This window comes from Carassius auratus, chromosome 2 (genome assembly GCF_003368295.1).
Source record: "Carassius auratus strain Wakin chromosome 2, ASM336829v1, whole genome shotgun sequence".
NCBI lineage: Eukaryota > Metazoa > Chordata > Actinopteri > Cypriniformes > Cyprinidae > Carassius > Carassius auratus.
Window position 1 is genome coordinate 1,853,714 of NC_039244.1, and position 23,703 is coordinate 1,877,416.

Below are 23,703 nucleotides of genomic sequence, written 5' to 3' on the forward strand. Positions count from 1 at the left end.
TAATAACACTAGTTAGTCATAAATGCATGAATGAGGCTGAGTACAAAAATAAAATATGCAGTTATTGCAAACGGAATATGATTCAAAGTGCACTATTGTGTATGTAAACCTCGTGTAAATATATGGCTCTAGTGTGTGTGTGTGTGTGTGTGTGTGTGTGTGTGCATGTTTCTCTGTGTTCCTGACGTCTAGCGGATCCGACAACAATGCAGCCTCCCCCCATGAAGGCCAGCGTGTTGTCGGCTTGTGCACGGACCGAGGCCGAACGAGGGGGATTGTGGGTAAGCGGCAACCCTGACCTCATCTGACCCCTCGTCAGCCCGGTCCAGGCTCGTTAAAAACAAAAGCTGATGCCGGTGCGTTTTTCCCAACTCACACAGATGCTCATCGCAGAGCCAAGTTAATGCTGGAATGACTCGTTTGATAGTGTTTGCATGCTTGTTTGTTTGTGCGATGCAGAACAAACGTTATTACAGTTTGCGAAATCAGGTATAATTTAGTGGTTTGGTGAAAGTGGGCGTCGCATTAGAGTGCATTATGGAAATCAACTCAGCTTTGTTTGTCTCTAAATGACTATGCTAATTAGCTTACTCTAAAGAGAAAAATTACACGCCATTACTTCTCATCCAGAGACGACACTGCGGCTGATTCTAGAATTGTAATTTTCTCTGTGAAGGGAAAGCGGTTCGTGCGTAAAACTGTGGATGCATATCTGAGGTTTCCCCAATTGACAAAAAGTGAGAAAAAGTCACCATTTGTTCGAGTATTTTTTAACCAGCAGCTGCAGCAGAAAGGCTGTGAGAACAAGAGCGCAGTGTTATTACCATTAACTAAGATTATTAAAAAAAAAACAAAAAAAAGTACATTACCTGAATTTAAGTTGAAATACAAAAACTACTGAAAATAAACTCAAACTAAAAATTAAATATACATATTTTACCAAAAGAAAAATAGAAATAATTACAATTTAAAATGAGTAAAACTGACAAAAACAGATGCAAAATTATTAAATATAAATGTAAATATATTATTAGTAATAGATTAGATGAATTAAAATAAGATAATAGTAAAATAAGATAATAATAATAATAATGTCTTTATTTTACTAATAAAAACGAGTAAAACAAAAACACAAAGCAAAATTAATAAACCTTTAAACTATAATAAAAAACTATATATATAATATTTTTTGTTAAGTTTAAGTTGAAACACTTAAACCACAAAAAGCTGAAAAGAACTAAAAACTAAAATGTACATATTTAAAAAACAAAATAAATAAATAAAACTTCCAAAAACCTTCAAAATAATAAAAAAATAACAAAAAATACAAATCTCTAACTCTATTTTCAATAAAACCTAATAAATAAAAGTGACAAAAACCTACAATAAAATTACTTTAACTAAAAGTCTATATAAGTCACACTTTTTGTCATAGTTTGGCTGGTCCTGCGACTTATAGTCAGGTGCGACTTATTTATGAAAATGAATTTGACATGAACCAAGAGTTCACATTACCGTCTCCAGCCGCCAGAGGGCGCTCTATGCTGCTCAGTTCTCCTGTAGCATACACTGAAGACATAGAGCGCCCTCTAGCGGCTGGAGAAGGTAATGTTTTCTCTTGGTTCTTGGTTCTAAATAAATGCATCTAATAGGCCAGTGCGACTTATATATGTTTTTTTTTCCTTGTCATGACGTATTTTTGGACTTATACTCAGGTGCGACTTATAGTCAGAAAAATACGGTATATATAAAATCTTATATTAATGATACTAAAATAACACTGCGCGGTCCTCACATTTCTGCGGTCATACGGCGTGTGTATTCTGCGATTCAGCACTGTGTGTGTGTTAGTGTTGGGCGTCTATGCTTCTCCCCGAGGACCCCTGGCTGCGTGGTTTCATATCATCTTCATGTTGAACTTGCGCGTGGCTCCGGATGCGCTGGTGGTGACGGGTCCCTCGGTCTTCCTGAAGGAGTACTCCACGGTGAAGTTGTTCTTGCGCTGTCCTCGTCCTCGGCTCCACACGAACAGCAGCAGGAAGCAGAAGAGCACCACGCCCAGGAACGTGATGCAGCCCATGGCCGTGGACACCAGGATGGTGGTTAAATCCAGCGTGAACTTGAGGAAAACACGGGTGCTGTTGAGCCCGGTGTCGTTGAAGTCCACCGCGTACAGCGAGCGGTTGGCGAAGAGCCCCGGATCCACCAGCTGGCCTTTGACGGTCAGTGTGGCGAAGTAGGTGTCGTTTCCGCCGGCGTTGCTGGCGATGCAGATGTACGTGCCGCTGTCCGTGACCTGCGCGTAACGGATCTCTAGCGTCCCGCCGGGGAGGACCGTAATCCTGCCGTTGCTCTTGGAAGTGATCCTCCGTCTCTGAGGTGAAATCCAGATGATTGCCGGCGTCGGCTCGCCTTCGGCACGGCACAGGAACGACACCGGCTGGCCTTCGTGAGCGGTCACCTGCTGCAGCTTCCGGTTGCGGATCTTAGGCTTCTGGCAGGTGAAGTAGTCGAATAACGCCGAATCGGTGAACATGCTAAGCAGGTATCCCTGCACCTCCGGGGGTCCGGCGCACACCGGCATCTTCCCGTCGAAGTTTAAGGTGCGCCTGCGCTGCAGGATCCACAGCAGACGACAGTCGCAGGACAGCGGGTTCCCGTCCACACGGAGCGTCTCGAGGCTGTTGACCGAGTGGAAGGAGCTCTCCTCCAGAGTCACCAGATCATTGTTGGACAGGTTCAGGACCCGAATCTGACGCAGACCCCCCAGAGCGTGAGGCTCCACGGTGAGCAGGTTGGTGCTGACCATGTGCAGCTCCTTCAGTCTGAATAACAAGGACAGCTTTATTAATACGACTGCAGTTAATTGAGTAAAATGTTTGACAGCACCTGGATGGAAATGGACCACGGGTCTTAAATGCATAATATGGTTAACTATAATAATGTTTGATTGAGAGTCTCTCCTTGAGTTTTTCTCTGCACGCACAATATTTCGACTAGGGTTATGCCAATATCGAATTTTCCTGTTGCGATTAATTGCTAATGATTTTATCATAGTATACGCTATTATCACGGTATTGAAATTTAGTTGGTCATAATACAGTATAACAGGTTAAATAGCTTTTTTCTTATAACAAAAATAACTGAACATTTAAAGACAAAGCAATACAGAAAGATATATAAAGTTTAAAGTTTTAAACAGATTAGAAGTGCAAAAGAACTATAAAGACCAATACGTATCACTTTACACTATGATCTCATTAGTTAACTTATTTAATGCATTAACATTCACAATAGCTACATTTGCTACATAAGTTATTAATATTTGTTAAAAAAAGACTTGAATACTAAATCTTTAGATTACACAGTTGCAATTTTCGATTTTAACGAGTTATTAAATATTGGAATACCTAAGATTAATGAATGCTGGCAGTTTATGTTAACTAATGAAGCCCTAATGTAAAGTGTAATTGAACAATAAACAATCAAAACACTTTCAAACAATATCTAGTGCATTTTGTTGTCCAGATTAAAATGGAAAAAATAAAAGTTTGAAAAGAAATAGCATATTAAGTCTAAATACTAAAGTAACTAGCGAATACACAAATCTGAATGGGGATTTAAAATTATTTAAATATGTTTTAGAAAGTAAGAGCGGCTGCTTTATTTATGGGGTTTCCAGGGTAATAGCTGAATTTTCTGCAGTTTAGCGCCATCTGCTGTCAGAGAGTGAATGTGCTTTCATTCAGCTATCTCTCACATGTTTCCCCATGTGCTTCTCATGCTTGCTTGTTTACATCAGAGTATAATTTGTAATATATAATTATTCACGGTATTTAGAAGTGCCCACGATAACAATATCGTGCATATACATTACAGTGATTGCATTACCGAATACCGGAACATGTCTAATCTGGACTAGCCTGAAAAACACTGTTTTAACATTATATGCATGCATTTGACTAGCCTGAAATCTAATTGCTAAAACCGAAAAGGACTGAAAACAAGTACAAATTAATTACAAAATGAAAATGTTAATTTTTTTTACATTTTAAATATGAAAAAAAATGAAACTGTAAAAACAATTATTTATATAAATGTTATAATATTAATAAAACCGATATAAAAAAAAACTCTGACAAAAATGATTAAATAAAATATAAAATAAAAATGAATTCAAATGGCTATATATATATATATATATATATATATATATATATATATATATATATATATATATATATATATATATATATATATATATATATATATATATATATATATATATATATATATATAAATGACTGAAACTAAACTAACTAATAACTAAAATCAACAACACAGAAATAAAATATTTTTTTACCAAAAAAAAATGAAAACCAGAAAATTAAAATTAAAAATTAAACAGACCTTTAAAAAAACTAAAAGCTACCAATATTCCAAAAATGACTAAAAAGTAAATAAAATAAAACAAAAAATACTATATGCATAATCAACTTATATATCATTGCTCTTTTTGTTGTTTTTGATTGCTTCCACTGTCCTCATTTGTAAGTCGCTTTGGATAAAAGCGTCTGCTAAATGTATAAATGTAAATGTAAATAATAAATTTGAAAATAAAAAAGAGAAATAAAAATAAAAAACTGATTTAATAAAAATGACAAAGTGATTTAAAATATGAAAAAAAACTGTCTAAATTATTACAAATAATTATAACAATTACACCAACTATTTTATAACCAAATTCAATATGTAAAACCGCAAAATTACTAATATGAAAAATACTACATATATTTAGTAGTACAATACTATGTATTCCTTCCTTTCCAATCTAGTTGTCTAATAAACCTGGAATTGCACTGTATATTAAAAAGAATTGGCTCTTTGATGAAATGCTTTTGTTTTCCCTTTGGATTCAAGAATTTAAGAAATGCATAAATACAGTTTGTTAGCATCATTTCTAAATAAACCTAATTAATTGTGAACATGACACGTTAAAGTTAAGTAACCCTGTCAAACAGTTACAGTTTTTTTTCATGAAAGCACAGATTGTAGGGATTTAGGGAGGGGGTCTCTGATGTGGATGAATGGTCAAATGACATGCAGGTAAGCATATAAACTACATGTAAACCGGCCTGATGAGGTCTCGAAAGGCCCAGGACTCGAGCGTGGAGATGGGGTTGTAAGAGAGGTTCAGGGCCGTCAGGTAAGCCAGGTTCCTGAAGGAGGCCGACGGCACCGAGCTGATGTTGGTGTTGGTGATGAAGAGCCAGGACAGATTGAGACCCTGGAAGCTCAGCGGAGAGATGTACTCCAGGTACGGCCAGCTGTCGATCTCCAGGCCTCTCAGCGCAGACAGCTTGCGGAAGTTCTGGTCCTCGAGGGCCGAGATGCTGAGGTGCCGCAGTCGCAGGGTCACGAGGTTACGCAGGTAAGACAGAGTCTGGCCCGATACAGACGTCAGGTTGCATCTCTCGATGGTCAGATCTTCCAGACCGATCAGTCCTGAGAAAGCCTTGTGAGAGATGTAGACCAGGTCATTGTCACCCACCTGGAGAGTGAGCACAGATTGGTTAGTACGACAACAGTTCATTTGATTTTACAAAAGCACAAAATGAGGAGACAGAGCAAGCTTGCAAACAAAAGCACAATATAACGACTAAAGAAACTGAATTTGAAGAACCAGTTGCTTTTTAAAATGTTCTCCAGAACACATGCACAATATCTGTTCCTGAATAAACCCAATTTATGATTTTAATGCAAATTTGACACATAATTTTGATTATTTCATAAAAAACGATTTAGCATATGAAGCTGTACTACATGTTAATTCCCAAAACTACTGTTACAATTAAACACATCAGATGTAAAATACTTACTTGAATGACGCGGTCGTATTTTATTATTATAAATACATTATTATAGCTTTTGTTAATATTTCAAATATATGTTATTTTTATATTTTTATGTTTTCATTTAAATTTTACTTAAAATGTTAGTAATTTTGGCGCATTTTTGTCATTTCTGTTACTTTTTTTAAATGTCTACATAGTTTTCATTAATTAATAATTTAGTTATGCTTGTCATTTTTATTATTATTTTTAAAATGTCTATATCATTTTTTATTTATTTATAATTTTTATTTTTAGTTAAGTACTTCAACTAAACAAAAATGAGAAATGTTGCCTTGGCAAAAAGATAAAATAAAATAAAGTTTTTCTAGTTTATTTAATTTCAATGTATATTTTAAATGGCCATGAAAATGGTTAACTAAAAATTTTTTGTTACTTGAAATAAAATAAATGTTAACTGAAGTAAAATTAACTATACAAGATGCATTTTACTTTAGCATATTTTTTAAAATTTTAATTTAGTTTGACTTGACATACTAAAATAACTCAAATGGAATATATATATATCTATATATAGTATATAATTATATAATGCCATGTCAGCATCAAAGGTTATTTTTAATGGAAAAAAATATTTAAAAATACAATATAACAAACACAATAAAAAACAACAAACAAACAAACTCAAGTTCTTTAAATTAAAATAAAAACAGTAAAAAATATTAATAACAACTATTGCATTGATAATAAAATAACTTTCAGTGTTCATTTTAGTTATTTTAGTACATCAAGCTTAATGAAAATGCTAAATGTTACCTTGGAAACTAGTTAAAATAAAATTGTATGCATTTTGAACTAAAAAATTTATATATATACACACACACATATATATACATAAATACATACATTTTGCTTCAGGAAACACTGTCCCTGAAAGAAAAACAAGTTGGCCTCAGAGTGAACTGACTTATAGGGACTAACCTCCAGGTTCTTGAGACTGCGCAGGTCCTGGAAGGTGTAGTCCAGCAGGATGACGATCTTGTTCTCACTCAGGTCCAGTGTGGTGAGGTTGGCCAGCCGTGCGAAGGCTCCCATGGGCACGAGCTTCAGCTGGTTTCCTCTGAGTCTCAGCGTCCGCAGGGCTTGCAGGCTGGCGAAGGCGTTGGGCTCCAGTGTGTTGATCAGGTTCTCGCTCAGATCCAGCTCCTCCAGACGCGGGTACGGAGCCAGATCTCCTGGAGCCACCCAGCGCAAGCGGTTCCGGCTCAGATCCAGCAGTCTGGTCTCTGTCGGGATGCCCTCCGGTACACCAGACAGGCGCTTTCGCTGGCAGGATACGGAGCGAAGCTGCGCCGCACAGTCACAGCGAGGAGGGCAGCCTGTGCACGGGACGGCCGTCAAGGCCAGAGCCAGTCCCAGCCACCCCGGCCAGCCCAGGCCCCATAATGAAGCCATGAGCCTCCCTTCACTCTACACACCTGAGAACCACAGAGGAGTGGAGAACAAGGACAGAGAGAGAGAGAGAGGGAGATATTCTCATTATATACACAGAGTTAGACCCTTTTGACTCCACACAGAAACAGCAACGTGTGCGGCATGACATCACTTTGTTTTCAAGAGCTGGCGTGAATAAATATATATTCAAACTTAAAGAGACGGGATAGTCTGCGCATGACCTGATATTTTATTCGGACCCAGAATACAGCGAGATGAACATCACAGAGCTCTAAACTCTCCTGCAGTGTGTGTTTCATTCATACTCGACGCCAGAGGGCGCTCTCGCGCAGAAAGTCATATCAGGAAACTCCTAATATGGACAAAAGTGTCCAGCTATGGCTGTATGAAAACTGCTGTTTTCACAGGAAAACAGAAACTTATGGAAACACGAAGACGTTAATATACGATCACGAAAATAAATTGGTTTTTAAGTCATCTCCAGCAGGTGATAAATACAATATATCAACAAAACAGTGCTAATTGACATAGCATTTATTACAGTACACAAACTATTCTGCCTTATTATGTGATAAACAGTGTTTGTAGTATATAAACAAATCATTATTATTTGTTATTGCCCAGCAGTTTTAGATTTCTAAGCTAATTAAAAGCTAGAAATTATAGAAAAATTTAAGTTGCCTATCCTACCAGTCAGAAGTTTTTGACCAGCAAGCTTGTTATTATTATTATTTTTTTTAAAGAAGTCTCTTCTGTTCACCAAGCCTGCATTTATTAGATCCAAAGTACAGCAAAATAGTAACATTTTTAAATATTTTTACTAGCCTATTTAAAATAGCGGTTTTCTATTTGAATATATTCCAAAATGTAATTTATTGAACATCCTGGATCAGTTTTTTTCGCTCTTCTTTATTCTTTTTTTATGTATTATAGAAGTTTAGGATCGGGGCTCGGTATCAGTAGATACTCAAAATCAATTGACTTTGACTCAGACTCGAGGGTAACAAAAAAAAAATCGTCTTGGGACACCCCTAACGGAAACATGCTAAAACATGCTAGCAACATGTTAACAACATGCTAATCATGAGAGAGAGCAAAACGTTAAAACCATGCTATTGTTTTCAAAATGCTAACAGCATGCTGCTAATGCTAAAACATGCTAGCAACATGTTTATCAAATCAAAATATACTGACATGTTAATTATGCTAAAAAGATAATAGCAACATGCTTATCATGTTAACATGCTAATAATACTAAAACATTCAAGCGATATTTAAAGTTAACATGTTAATCAGGCTAGAATCAGGTTAATCAGGTTAGACAAAGCTAATCATATACTTTTGTTATCAACATGCTAGCAGCATGCCGATCATGCTAAAAACATGTTAATCATGTCAAAATAGGCTAACATGTTAATCATGCTAGAAAGATAATAGCAACATGCTAATCATGTTAGCAACATTTTAAAACCAAAATGCTACCAAAATGCTTATCATACTAACAAAATGCTAATAATGCTAAAACATGATAACAACATGCTAATCATGTTGAAAAAACTTGCTAATAACATGCTAGTCATGCAGATCATACTAAGAAATGCTGGCAACATGTTAAAACAAGCTAGCAATGTGATAGCAACATCTACAACTGCTTCAAACTTTCAGGTTAAGAGTTCCCAAGCCAACGTCAAAGTTTGTTCACAAACCTTACTCACAGCACTATTTAATGCAGTGACATTCAGACATTTTTATTAAGTATTTTTAACAAGTGTCTAAATTAGTTCCAACGATGCCAGTCTAAAAACACAGAAACGTTGTTTCGAATAGCCTTAATACATGTTGCGTTCTGCTCACTGCACAGGTTCGTTAATCTGATCACGTAATCACCAGAGGATGTGTCTAGAAAATCATCCCTGAAATGCCCATAAAAACTCTTAGAGTATGTGAGGCCGAGCGTCGGCTGAATGTAAGTGGATGATTATGCATAACCTCCATTACATAAATGGGGTTAATATCTGGCATGCCTGCAGTTTTTCATCTCCACGTAAGAGAAGAACCAGCGCCACTGACTGGAAAAGCCAACAGTGCATACTAATACAGTGTTTGTCATCCTCACATGTTCTGATAATAGGACAGACTGCTGATGAATTGCACTCGGCTAGTTATATAACACTAATTCCAGGCTGAAAAATGCCACAAGAAGAAGTAAGTGAAGACTCTGATGGCCACATCAGACCGATCTTCATCACAACAGAACAGGAGACATGACACATCATGTAGGTGGTGAATTAACTGCAATGAGTCATTCAGAATCCAATACAACACAAACAACAGAGTCTGTAACATGCTTCTTATTTTCTAGGTTACACAGTTTCAGCATTTTAGTCACAGGCCTCAAAATCATAACGTATATAATTTACTTTCTGTTCTGATTCCCGATGTTTGTTTTCATAATTCACCTCTAAAAAGACCTTCCCTTTTTCAGGCAGAATCATCGAAACCTCTTAGTTTTCAAAATTTAATTCCAAAATCTTGTATGAAATTCCCATTTTTCATGTCTGCATCTACATATTTTTGTCTCGTTTCCCCCTTTAACATTCATAAATCAAACTTTTTACTTGAGCGAAATTACTTGAAATAGTAAGTCTGTCAATAGGGTCATAAAAAAAACTTTATTTATTTACTTAATTTTAAAATAATAATAATAATAATAATAATAATTTGATTTACATTATTTTATAGTTATTTGTTAGGATTAATGACAAAAATACTAATAAAATGTTCGAATTTTGCCTCCAATGAATAAAATCAAGTCTAATCATTGATCATTGTTGAAAATCATGTTATATATAAAAACGTCGCCGTTTTATAGAAGTAAAAAAAAATTTGTTGCAAGGTTATCAAAGTAAAACCACAAAAAAAAAAAAAAATGATGGTACTTGAAATAAAATAAATGTTAACTGTAAAAAGAAATATATTATTTAAGTTACAGAACATTTCTTATTTTAACTATTTAGTTTAAAAATAAACTACTAAATTGACAAAAACCTAAAAAAAAAAAAATTCACATCAAATTCAAATGAAAAAAAAAAAATCTAAAAATGAAACTTTCAGAAACTATATCAGTATCTCAATGGCACTGTTGTGTCATGGTGACTTGATGCACAGCTCAGTAATTCTCATTCTTTACAAATAATGCACTTGTATTAATACTCAAGTGAAGCGGTTGATTTTGCTGTAAGTGAGATGAATTCCAGACTGAACAAGGTGAATATATCAGCCGGCCGTAACAGGCAGATTCCATCAGGTTATCTGGTATCAGCGGGAGTGGGTGCTAATAAATGACACGGCTAATGTTTGTTTTTCTGTTATTTCCTGCACTGGCGCGCAGTTAAAGGTTGAGTCACTGGGCGCGGAGCCACTGCGCTTGGACACCGAAGCGAGGATTTCAGCCAAGAGCGTCTCATCTTCACGCCGGCCGAAAGTCAAACAGTGTCTGCGTCTGGAAGGAGCTCAGCAGGTCTTTGATTCGCATTAAACCTCCATCTGATGCACTTATAGAGGTTACAGGGCGGAGGAAGATATTCCTGTGATGCTATAATAGATTCAGAAATCATATAATGAAAAAGAAAAAGAAATCCAGTATATACAGTGCATTGCATTTATACTGCATAATGGGATGCAATACTGCAGTGTGCTTTATTTTATGCATTCAACAAGTATTATACACAAAATCAATGCAGGGTTGTAAAGAAATGTCCTTCAAACTAATTCTAACATGCACACACACACACACACACCGACAGAGCAGCTGATGGTGCTTTTATCGAATGCAGATCTCCTGCGTGACGTTAGACACGCGTGTGGGAGGACGTGAAGCGCCGTCAGCTAACACAGCTCCTGATTTATTGTGTATCAACCGTTTGATTTATAGAAAGAGCATCAGGCTGTGTGTGCAATGCAAATGACATCATGCACTAACATTCAGAAATAAAAATGGCCAAACACAAACACGTCAGAGAGAGAGAAAAGGCACGGATTTATTTCACTGACATTCACCACGGGGCGTTTTCTGTCTGTCCGTCTTCTAATTTATGACCTTTCTTCTGAAAGCCTGGACGAAAGCTGACTCTGCAGGATCTGGAGACGATTACAGTTTAGTACTGGACATGAAACAGGGCTACAGTCTGGGCTTTTATAACACATGGATCGATCACATGAAGGCAGTGACATGCTAAACTACCACTGCATCTGTTGGCTTCACTTGGCGATCAATAAAACGGGTGAAAAACAGCCTCGCAACTACAATACCCTGGCAGCCAACCAGAGCTCAGGACTATTACAGGTTACAGGACTACTTTAAATATAATGAATAACTATTCGTCTGTCACACAACAAGACTATTTTAAGACTTATTTTAACTTTTGCAAAATGATGAAAAACTTAATAATAAGGATGAACACATAAAAACTAAAAAAAATGCAAGGATAAAGCCTGCAAAGATTAAAAAAATAAAAAATAAAAATGAAAATTAATTAAATAAAAAACAGAAATGAGTCAAAGAATAAAGCCCACAAAGTTTCCTAAAAAATAAAAGAAAATAATAAAAGAAAAGGAAAAAAATAAATACAAAATATTAAATAAATAAAATAAAATAGAAACAATTTTTACAATTTTTTTTAAAAGTAGTCCAAGGATATATTAATTTTTTTTTAATAAATAAATTAACAACATAAATTAAAATATATAAAAAAGTAAAAATGAAATTAAAATAATATAAACTAAAAATATATATAAAAATATTCACATATAATAATTCAACCATAAATGCTTGTTTAATAATAGTATAATTTAAAATTAGCACTCTTGACTGTATTAATGATAAAATGCAATGTTACCTGATGGTGCAAAAGTAGTAAAATTTTCAGATAAAGTTCAATCAAAAATGTTTTCTAAAAAAAAAAGTAATAATGTGACAACTACCCACATGCACTGCTTTAGAGCAAATTCTTGGAGAACCAGACGGAGAAAGCTTTCAAGAGAGAAGCAATGATCTTCAGTTGTGCACATTAAAACATCTCTGACCTGCTGTTTACAGTGCGTGAGGTTTACTGGAATTACTTTGCCAGAACTCTGTTCACATCCTAAAAGTGGAGCGACCGGCCCTCGTGGTGTTTGACGTGGAGATGCAGAAGAGCCGCTGTTAGTCTTGTTTACAAGTCCACAAACACACAGGCTTCAGTATGTTAATTAGTCGCCTCATTCAGAACCCAGCCACAAGAGCTTCACAACTAATGAATTCACAGCAGCCGACGGGGATGAGTTTCTGACCTCATTTCATTTATGTTAACACAGGAGATATTTATTCTAATATCTGTCAAAACCTTCATTAGATTGAGAAACACTTACTGAATTTCAAATTGGACTGAAATGGAAATGAATGTTTGCATTGGCTGAGAGGGATTTTCTGGACGTATGAAGGACTTTCGGTGTTATGTGATGCTACTGTGGTCAAGATGGGGAATGAGTGATATCTGAGTGAGTGGGGTCAAAGGTTAAGGAGCTATAGAGAGTTTTACATTATGTTAATGCATATCTAGGGTCACCCCCAAAGACTGTTCAAAGATAAAACAAAAAAATAAAAACATGAATAAAAATTTAATAAAAAAAAAAAAAACTATATTTTTTATAAAAAATTATAAAACAATGTACAAAATGTAAAAAATAATAACTGAAAATATATTAAATATATATTAAATAAAATAAACATTAAAACTAAAATAAAAATTAATGAAAATTAAAAGACAGAAAATGAATTACAAAATTATAGATTATAAAATAAAATAAATAAATATATAAAATAAATTATATAATGTAATAATTATAAAACTAAAAATCACACAAAATAAAAAAACTAAGTAACCCAAATAAAATGTGAAATAATAAAAATAAAAATACACCAAAACAACACAAATACATACTAAAATAAAAATAAAAAACATTTATTTTTAAATCTAATTTTTAATTTCTAAAAATAAAAATGTATTACAAAATAAATAAACATAAATATAGATCTAAATGAATTTTTTTTTTTAATATACATTTAATTATATAACCATAAATGCTAATTCAATAACAATTTAAACAAACCATTATTTAATAAGGATCTGTGGCAAAAAGAAAGCTTCTTTGTGAATACCAGCATGACTTCAGAAGACCTGAAATATAGCACGATTATAATGAACTACTGTTATGATCCACAATATGCTTCAGAGAATAATCACAGGGGTGAGTGAGTGTCTGAATTCTGCAGTTTGATCTGAATGTATTTCTGTTGCTCAGGTCTGTGGAAGGAGGTGGCCAGCAGCGAATCAGCGGAGGAAAGCATGTCTCGCCGCGAGGCTGTTTCATGCTCCGTGATTCATGAGACGGGTCAACACACTGCCACCACATCACACACGGCCCCGGGGCCCTAACACACACACACACAGAGAGAGAGAGAGAGAGAGAGAGAGAGAGAGAGAGAGAGAGAGAGAGGGAGGATGTGCTATCAGTCTCACTATAAATGGAGCGAGAAACAAAAGACGTCAAAGAACCAGAAACAGATTGAGCTGTGAAAACGAATGGTGGTGAAGGTGTTTCTGTTTCTGCTTCTGCACAACAACATACGAGACACATCAAACTCTATAAACTCTAATATTAGGTCTCTAAAACCTCATTATACAATAGCTAACACACACACACACACACACACAACCGCATTTCATTTCAATGCACCAAGCTGCTTTGGTAAAAGCCGAAACCATCTACAGTTGCATTAAAGGTCTATGCTTCTTTGTTCAACTGTGATTAATATTAATACATTTATTAAACATGGGTGTCATTCATTTATAATATTACTTTTTACAAACTCCAGTTTGGGTCACAAACAACAAAAATACAACTTAAAATAAAAAAAGATTAATTTACTAATAATAAAATGATAAGCAAAGAAACAAATAAATAAATAAAATATTTTACAATAATAAAAAAACAAATGCAATAAAATAAAAACATTTAAAAACAATATAAATTTTTTAAATATTTTAAATAATAATGAAAACTAAATGAAACAAATTAATTAGTTAAAAGTAATAAATATTTAAAAAAATGAAATTTAAAAAATACATATAATTTAGAAAATAGAATAAAAGCAAAAATATTGTGAGCACAACTGTGTTCAACACTGATAATAATCAGAAATGCTTCCTGAGCAGTAAATCATCATATTTTCATGATTTCTGAAGATCATGTGACACTGAAGACTGGAGGAATGATGCTGAAAATAATAATACATTACACTTTAACAGATTCACACAGAAGACAGTTATGTGGCGTCTTTGCGGCTCATGTCAAAGACACTGAAGTGAAACTTTCTTTATAAAGCAGGGCATGTTGAACTGAAGTTACTTTTGCGGCTCAAAATGAATGAATAAATAAAGCGGAGGTTCAAACGCAGATCTTCAAGCGTTCGCTGGGAGGAAGCAAACAGAATCTGTGACAAGTTAAACACAGTTTTCGTGACACGGGCGTAAACAAACCGCAAACATCACGACTGAGCTTGTACTGTTTTGGGAAATAACTACCATTCAGATGCACATTTCTGAGGGCATGCAATGGATTGTGACAAGAGTCTGTGAGAGTGTCCTGCGCTCCCTAAAGAGACAAAAACACCCTCCAAACTCAAACCAACCCTCTGAGATGCTGCCTACCTAGTGAGCCACTTGACTGGCTCTATTTAGCTTATTTAATGAATACTGTGCCGTACAGACTGTTTACTGGCTTTAAATTAACTTGTGGATAAAATAACTGTAAATGTTATTATTTATTGTTATTTATAATATTGCTTTTGTGGCTCTTTTACAAACTCCAGTTTGAGTCATGCTTAAAAAAATAAAAATAAAAAACACTACAAATAATATATATAATTTACAAATAATAAAATGCTAAACAAATCAAACAGATAAAAATTAAAATATAAAAAATGCAATAAAATAAAAATAAAAACAAATAAAATTTTAAAATCATGTAATTTAAATATTTTAAATGATAATAAAAATTAAATGAAGCAAATAAAAATCATAAAAAAATAATATAATAAAAATAACTATATATTTACAAATAATAAAATGCTAAACACACAAATAAATAATACTAAAATATATAAAAATAATGCATTAAAATCAAATCTTTAAAAAAATTGTAATAATATAATTTAAATATGTTAAATAATAATTAGAATTAAATGAAGCAAATAAATATTATTAAAAAATAATATCATAAAAATAACTTTTGAATGTTAATACATATTTGATTAAAAATATCTTTTGACAATCTAATAATAATACATTTATTAAAAATTATAAACATTTTATAATTAACAATTATTTTTATATTAATAATATAATTGTTATTATTATATTATATATTATTGCTATTATTATTATTAACAAAAAACAACAAAAATTATACATCATTTAAAAGTAATCATGTAAATAATCACTCTCATGCAGAATAAAGTTGAATTACTGTGAAACACATGAGCTCGTGGCTTTATTGTTGTTCAGTCACAGACGGCGTCTCAGTGTTTACTGTGTGTGATGAAAGCGGCTCTGAAGGTCACAGCAGAAGTTTGGAAAGACGCTGTAACCTTTCGAGCGCTGTGAAGCCAGTCAGGCACACGCCGAGGATCGCGAAGGGATTTCATCAACAATTCACAAACAGCACGAACATCAGCGTCTGAACAGACCGCTCCGCTTAACCTGACGAGCCTCAGAGGAGCACGCCTGTGATTAACCACAGCACAGAGACAGTGTGTGTGTGTGTGTGTGTGTGTGTGTGTGTGTGTGTGAGAGAGAGAGTCCCAGATCCACTGATAACTCTAACAAAACAAGACATGATTCTGCTGTGTGGAGGGAATGACTGGACCAGGGCTAATCAGCATCTAAACTCCTAATCAGTGGTGTTCGTTAACTTCATCTAGCATAACACGGAAATCACTTCTAAAAGGAGTCTTGATTTTTTTTTCTTAATAATTACTCAGTTTACCATCTTTGAATATCACATTTGTATTTTTTTTAAGTTATAAATGATCAATTAAATTATATTAAATTATAATAATATATTTTTTTAAACTATTACAAATTTATTATAAATATTTTTTTTATAATTACAAATTAATCAAAAATTATAATTTGTTTATAATATATAATATATATTTTAATCACATTTGAAAAATAAATACAAATAAAAAACATAAAATATTTTAAAAATTAAAATAATTAAAAATTTATTTAAAAAATATTTTTTTTTTTACAAATTTTAAAATTACAGCTTAATAATAAATAAAAAAATATTTATTTGAATAATTTATAATATATCATTTTCTATCACATAATAAAAATATTTTTTTTTTAAACTAATTTAAAAATGTTTAAAAAATATAAATATTTTCAAATGAATTACAAATAAAAGGAAATAAAATTAACAATATAATAAATAATAATATATAATAAACAAAAAGTGCTTTCAGTGTCTGAAGTGTTCCACAAGATTATTGCTGCATTATTGCGGTTTGATTATTACTGATGATGTCACAGACAGCGGCAGCCCTGATTGGCTGCATTCACACTAATGCACAGATGTATTTTAACATGATGTTTTGTCCTGTCCTGAACACAGAACTGACTGTTTAGTATTATAAAAGCATTTGGAGACGCAAGTGCACTTACAGTAACTGCTGCTTACACAGAGTCACAGATTTTAAGCAGAAAATTTAAATATCTATATTATGGAGCATTGACTTTACTGAGCTGCTGCTCTGAAATAGTTTTCTATGACTGTAATATTGGGATTTCTCCAACACAACTTGTTAGGACTTTAAGATTGAGATCTCTTTTTTCCTGACCTTGCTGAAGGTGAACCTGTGTGTGTGTGTGTGTGTGTGTTCAGTGAGCAGGTTAGTGCACTTCAAAAGGAACATGATGTCGTTATGGGACTGGGACTTTACCATGAAAATTAGGCTGCAGGGGAAGATTCACACACACGCACACACACACACACACACACACACACACACACGTCCTTGTCCTTGGTTTAATAGAGCAAACCAGATTTCACAGATGAACAATGTCATTATCTGTCCATTTCATAGCTTTCCATGTCTCTGCTGTCATGTGTTTTCATACGCATTAGACGTGTAGAGGAACGTCCGACCAAACAAATAAAGAGAAATAAACCCCTGAAATAGTACAGATGCAAAATAAATAAAAAAATTAAATAATAATAATAATAATAATAATAATTAAAAAAATAAAAAGCACTCTGTTAAAGCAAGAATAAAAATTAAAAAAAATATTATAATAATAATTACAAATTAATGATACAAAATTCTATTTTACTAAAATAATTACAATTAAAAAAATACTAAAAAATTACAAATGTAAAAAAATTGCAAATTAAGAAATTTGTTAAAAATAACTGCAAAATAATTACAACATTATTAAAAAATAAAAATGAATAATTAAAAAAATAAAAAGCACTCTGTTAAAGCAACAATAAAAAACAAAAATAATTATAATTATAATTACAAATTAATAATAAACAATTCTATTTTACTAAAATAATTACAATAAAAAAATAATAACAAATTAATTACAAATGTTAATTTTTTTATCAAATTAAGAAAGTTGTTAAGAATAACTGCAAAATAATTAAAACATTATTAATAAATAACAATGCATAATAAAAAAATGAATTAATGTATTTAAATTATTATAATCATCACAAACCTAATGTCCTTACAATTACAAAATATATATATATTATTATTACTATTATTTTACATACAGTATTACTGTACATTACATTTTAGTTAATCAGGAATCCTTTGAAAATAAAGTAAAAAATTGTGATTTTAAGATTCCACACACACACAAACTCACTCTCACACACACACACACACACACATCAGACACATCTGCTTGTCTGTGGGTTCATGTGTGCACAGGTCTGTCCCAAACTAGACCACAGGCCTAGACCGTTCCTTCACAGACGTATGCAGCGAGTTCGTGACTGTGAAGTTGGAGGATTACAGTCAGATTATCAGACACTCGCTCAGCTGTCAGCGGGTTTGGAAGAGCCCGAAGCTTTAAAGGGCTGCTTCTGGGATTAATTAGCCACATCGCTCGCTAATAAGAGCCATGCAGACGCCGCACAGATCCAGGTGTGACTAACAGGGATCAGACCCGCCAAAAAATGCATGTTAGGACGGTAACACACTGTAGATTTGTGTACTGGTGTATCGTTATATCATGATAATATCACATGGATGAGAATATGCATATGGATATTATATGCAAATAAGGTTATGCATATTAAAACTAGCCATTTTAAGCTTCATATATACTGTATGTACAGTTTTGTGAATCTGAAGACTTGTTAGCACGTGAAATCTTCCTTCCGCGCTTGTTTTTAGGATGAAATCTGCGTTTTATACAGTCCATGATGTCTCTGATCTAATACCAAGATCCAAAGTAATCAAAGATGATGAACTCATGCTTATTTCATACAGAAAGTATTTGGTTCACTGAGCCGACAGTGACATGAAGTTATCAGTCAGAGCGGTTCTGGTTTCGCCTGAAGACGGAAGATATTTCAGGAAGCTCAGGGTCATTAAACACGAACCTCCCACCAGCAAACACAAGACACAGATCTCAAAGAGAGAGTTAGACGAGTCCTCGCTGACGACCATAACACAACATGCACTGGAAATCCTGATAATACCAGAGAACCGGTTCAAACCGGAGCAGTCCAGCTCAGATCCAGAAGAACAGAGCATGCAGGAACTAGAAAGCACTCATGAAGCATCTTGTGCTCCACGCAAAGAGTCTCTGAGACATTTGTGTATGCAAAATGTATTTCTGTATAGTGAGACACTTACTAATGTATTTTCCGGACTTTAAGTCACACTTTTTTTCTTGGTTTGGCTGGTCTTGCGACTTATAGTCAGGTGCGACTTATTTATCAAAATTTATTTGACATGAACCGAGAGAAATGAACCAAGAGTTCACATTACCGTCTCCAGCCTCCAGAGGGCGCTCTATGCTGCTCAGTTCTCCTGTAGTCTACACTGAAGACATAGAGCGCCCTCTAGCGGCTGGAGACGGTAATGTTTTCTCTTGGTTCTAAATAAATGTGACTTATAGTCCAGTGCGACTTATATATGTTTTTTTCCTCATCATGACGTATTTTTGGACTGATGCGACTTATACTCAGGTGCAACTTATAGTCTGAAAAATATGGTAGTAATCCTTGCTGAAAAAAATAAAATAAGTTTTTTAAACAATTTATAAAAGAGAGTTGGGCAAAAAGTCTTTAAAAGTCAATAAAACGTGTTCTAGACAGTAAAATTACTTCACCCAAAAAAAAAAAAAAGATTAATAATAATAATTTAGATAATCTCCATCCATCCATCCATCCATCATCTTCCGCTTATCCGGGGCCGGGTCGCGGGGGCAACAGTCTAAGCAGAGACGCCCAGACTTCCCTCTCCCTAGCCACTTCCTCCAGCTCTTCCGGGGGGACCCCGAGGCGTTCCCAGGCCAGCCGGGAGACATAGTCCCTCCAGCGTGTCCTAGGTCTTCCCCGGGGCCTCCTCCCGGTGAGACGTGCCTGGAACACCTCCCTGGGAAGGCGTCCAGGAGGCATCCGAAATAGATGCCCGAGCCACCTCAGCTGGCTCCTCTCGATGTGGAGGAGCAACGGCTCTACTCTGAGCTCCTCCCGAGTGACCGAGCTTCTCACCCTATCTCTAAGGGAGCGCCCAGCCACCCGACGGAGAAAGCTCATTTCAGCCGCCTGTATCCAGGATCTTGTCCTTTCGGTCATGACCCACAGCTCATGACCATAGGTGAGAGTAGGAACGTAGATTGACCGGTAAATCGAGAGCTTTGCCTTACAGCTCAGCTCCTTCTTCACCACGACAGACCGGTACAGCGACCGCATTACTGCAGAAGCTGCACCGATCCGTCTGTCAATCTCACGTTCCATCCTTCCCTCACTCGTGAACAAGACTCCAAGATACCTGAACTCCTCCACTTGAGGCAGGAACTCTCCACCAACCTGAAGTGGGCAATCCACCCTTTTCCGACTGAGAACCATGGCCTCGGACTATCGAGGATAGATAATCTCTATCCTGGGTATTATAGTTTACTACAGCTAAAACCATAAAAATAAATTTATTTTAGCTACTTGAAATAAAATAAATGTTAACTGAACAAATAAATAAATTTCAATATTTATTTTATTATTTGGTTTCAAATTCAAATTATTTTATTTACATTGTTTTAGTTATATATATATATATATATAGTATATTTCATCTAGCTACCAAGGAAATAATTATAATAATATTTTATAGTTTAATTTAAAACTAAATGAACTATTTCTAAAATATGAATTAATAAAGCTATTTAGATTTAAAATAAAAATAAAAAAGTACAACAGATGTTGTTTATAACTGAACTTAAATTTAAATGAAAATATTTTTAATGGATGCACTGTTTTCGAACATTTTTCTTTCAAACCACTGCATTAACATTGCGACAAAAAATGATATATTGCTAAACATGGAGTTAAACGAAGAGGGGGAGAAAAAAAAAGGATGAGAATTTGCCAGAATCTGAATTTGTCTTTTGACAGTTAAACAATAAAAGGAACAATTTCAGAGAATCTCTTCAAATGCATTGACTCTAAATGGTATGTGTGACATGATGTGACGGATGAACATGGAGTCAGAGGAAGAAAGCAGCGCTCGGCTGTTGTTCTGCAGGAATCTGACAGATGGACGTGACTGGCAGCTCTCGCACGGGTCGGGTTCAGACAGATCCGTTTCTAGAAGACTGTCTTGTCACTGCGCTGTCCGTTCGTAGATTGGCATTTGGGAATGAGATGGTAATGTCAGCGTGAACTTTGATCTGAAGCGCTCCGTCTGTCTGATTCATGCAGAGACGGCTGAGGTCAAAGGTCAATCGTTTAGAGTACTGACATCAGTGTTGGATAAAGCATTGCATTTTTATGCACAACTTTACTGCTGTTTGGTGTTACTCAAGACCGTCTAAACACAAAAACTGCTTCTCAGTGTAAATGCATGACATTTAGTCACAAACAAACACATTTAGAGTCATGCAAAACGTTTTGCACTTAGAAGCTGAATGCAAATTTCAGCAAGTGATTCCTGAAACCATTCATGGTGATGCTATATGAGGAGAAACTATAAAAAAAGTAAAAAAAAAAAAAAAAGGTTTCAGCAACTAAGATTAAGCTGAAATAAAAAGGAAAAAATATGTTGCCTTGGCAAATAACTGAAATAAATGAGTTTAAGTGATAAAATCCCTAAAATTAAAAATGATATTTAAAATAAAATATTAAATAAATAGAAAAAAATAAATAAAATGACAAAAGCACATAATATAAATACTAAAACCTAAGATTAAAAAAAAGATGAAAATACAATTTTCAAATTAGTTACAAATAATATTGGTATGAAAATAAAAATATGAAATATGAGATGAAATATTTAATTAAACTAACTTCAAATTAAACTTAAATCTTACCTTGGTGACTAAATAAAATAAAGAAATTAAAGTCATAGCACTTAAATTACTAAAAGTAAAACTGAAATAAAAAATATATATATATATCAAATAAGTAAATAAATAACGGAAGACAAACTAAAATACTTAAATCTGAAAATAAATAAATAAATGTAAACAGAAAAATAAAAGCTTATTCAAAATAATACAGGTATATAATAAAAATATAACATAAATGTTCATTAAAATATCAAAATGAATCAGTGTTGACCTTCCACTTTAGCAGGGATTCCCCAAAAAAGCTAATAATTCATTCAATTCTAAAAATTGAAATTAAAATAAATAAGTAAAAAATCTAAATGAAACACATACTGAAAAAAGAATATTTGATTTGTTATCTGCATAAATATTAACATGGATCAGAAAACAATTTTCATGTTTTTAAATATGAACTTATTTTTTTATAATTATTATTATTTTATTTTTTACCATGTTACAAAACAGAAACAAATACCACAATAAACTCAAACCAGACTGAGGAGATCTTTAGAAATAAAGATAAATAAAATAATAATAAAAAAAAACAATAATAATACAGCATGCATTACTAAAGCCCATGGTAACATTAGATTTTTAATATTATTAAGATATTAGGTTGGACAAAACCCATGTGGGCATTTTCAATGCTTTTAAAGGATCTCTGCATAGACTTCACAAGCACATCTTTAAGTATCAATGCATGTCTTGCATCTAAATGAATAAAACTCCATCTCAATATCTCCAGCAACAGATGCCAGAGTCGTAACGGCTCTCATCTACATGCTAGCGATGAGCAGCTCGATTCCTTCATCAGAGCATCAACAGATGGAGTTTAGAGATACGTCTGATTCCATCTTCAGCGCTGGAGATAAACTCCGATCCCATATCTGGAGAACGTCCAGTGCACTACAGCTGCTGCACAAAAAGACCATTAGCCTTACAGCGTTTAGCCGTCCGTGCTGTTTGTGCTGAAACCTAATTAAATGCTGTAAACGAGCACTTATTTAAATGATGGGGTGGGCAGCAGAAAGCAGCACAAAGAAAGACTTCATTACCCGGGCATGTTGACAGGGGTCGTTTATCACCAAAGCAGTTCATTACCACTCGCAAACATGACTTGTAATCAAAAGAAATGATTTTAGAATAAATTAAAAGAAAAACACTGGCTAATTATTCGCCATATAAACATGACACAGACATAAATAATGTTTACGCAACAAAGAAAGGCTGTTACAAATGTTACAAAACTTAAAAACATAAAAAAATGGATATATGGAAAATGCATAACAAACAAACAATTTCAGATGTGTTGTGCAAATATTATAATGCATTTTAGAAAAAGATGTAATGCATTACAACATACATTATGAAGCATTACATTACGGCATCAAGTAAATGCTTATGTTGGATGTACTTTTTTGCACAGACTGATAAAGAAAACTAATGCAAGAGGCTTGCATGAAAAAAAAACCTACATTTCCCATCATTCTGTGGCTGCATGATGCACTAGACTGCTCAAATACAGATAAAGCATCAAATTAGTCATCTATTCGCTTCATTCTGTTGCATTAGCAGCAAAGGACCTCTTGATAAGAACTTGAACACTCAAGCAGAGCTTATAAGAACAAACTCCCAGGAGCAACAACACAGCGAGTGTTCGGGACTGACAGACTTACTATCTGATTTCATACAGCAGTTTACAGGAGGATTGAATACTGTCTGTA

The 23,703-nt window shown here is 34.1% G+C and overlaps 2 protein-coding genes across 4 annotated transcripts in view; both read right to left on the reverse strand.

Moving 5' to 3' along the window:
* LOC113112126 (ceramide synthase 2-like) overlaps positions 1–23,703 on the reverse strand; it is a 371,308-nt gene that overhangs the window by 203,296 nt on the left and 144,309 nt on the right. The window lies entirely within an intron of this gene.
* The window catches only part of LOC113112044 (leucine-rich repeat and immunoglobulin-like domain-containing nogo receptor-interacting protein 3), a 41,116-nt gene continuing 19,129 nt past the window's right edge, over positions 1,717–23,703 (reverse strand). For both annotated transcript variants that reach the window (XM_026277424.1, XM_026277415.1), the window contains 3 exons: positions 6,834–7,330; positions 5,136–5,551; positions 1,717–2,825 (listed from right to left, as the gene is read on the reverse strand). In XM_026277424.1, coding sequence (XP_026133209.1) covers positions 1,898–2,825; positions 5,136–5,551; positions 6,834–7,307 — 1,818 coding nt within the window. In that variant the 5' untranslated portion in view covers positions 7,308–7,330 and the 3' untranslated portion in view covers positions 1,717–1,897. The remainder of the gene's footprint in view (positions 2,826–5,135; positions 5,552–6,833; positions 7,331–23,703) is intronic.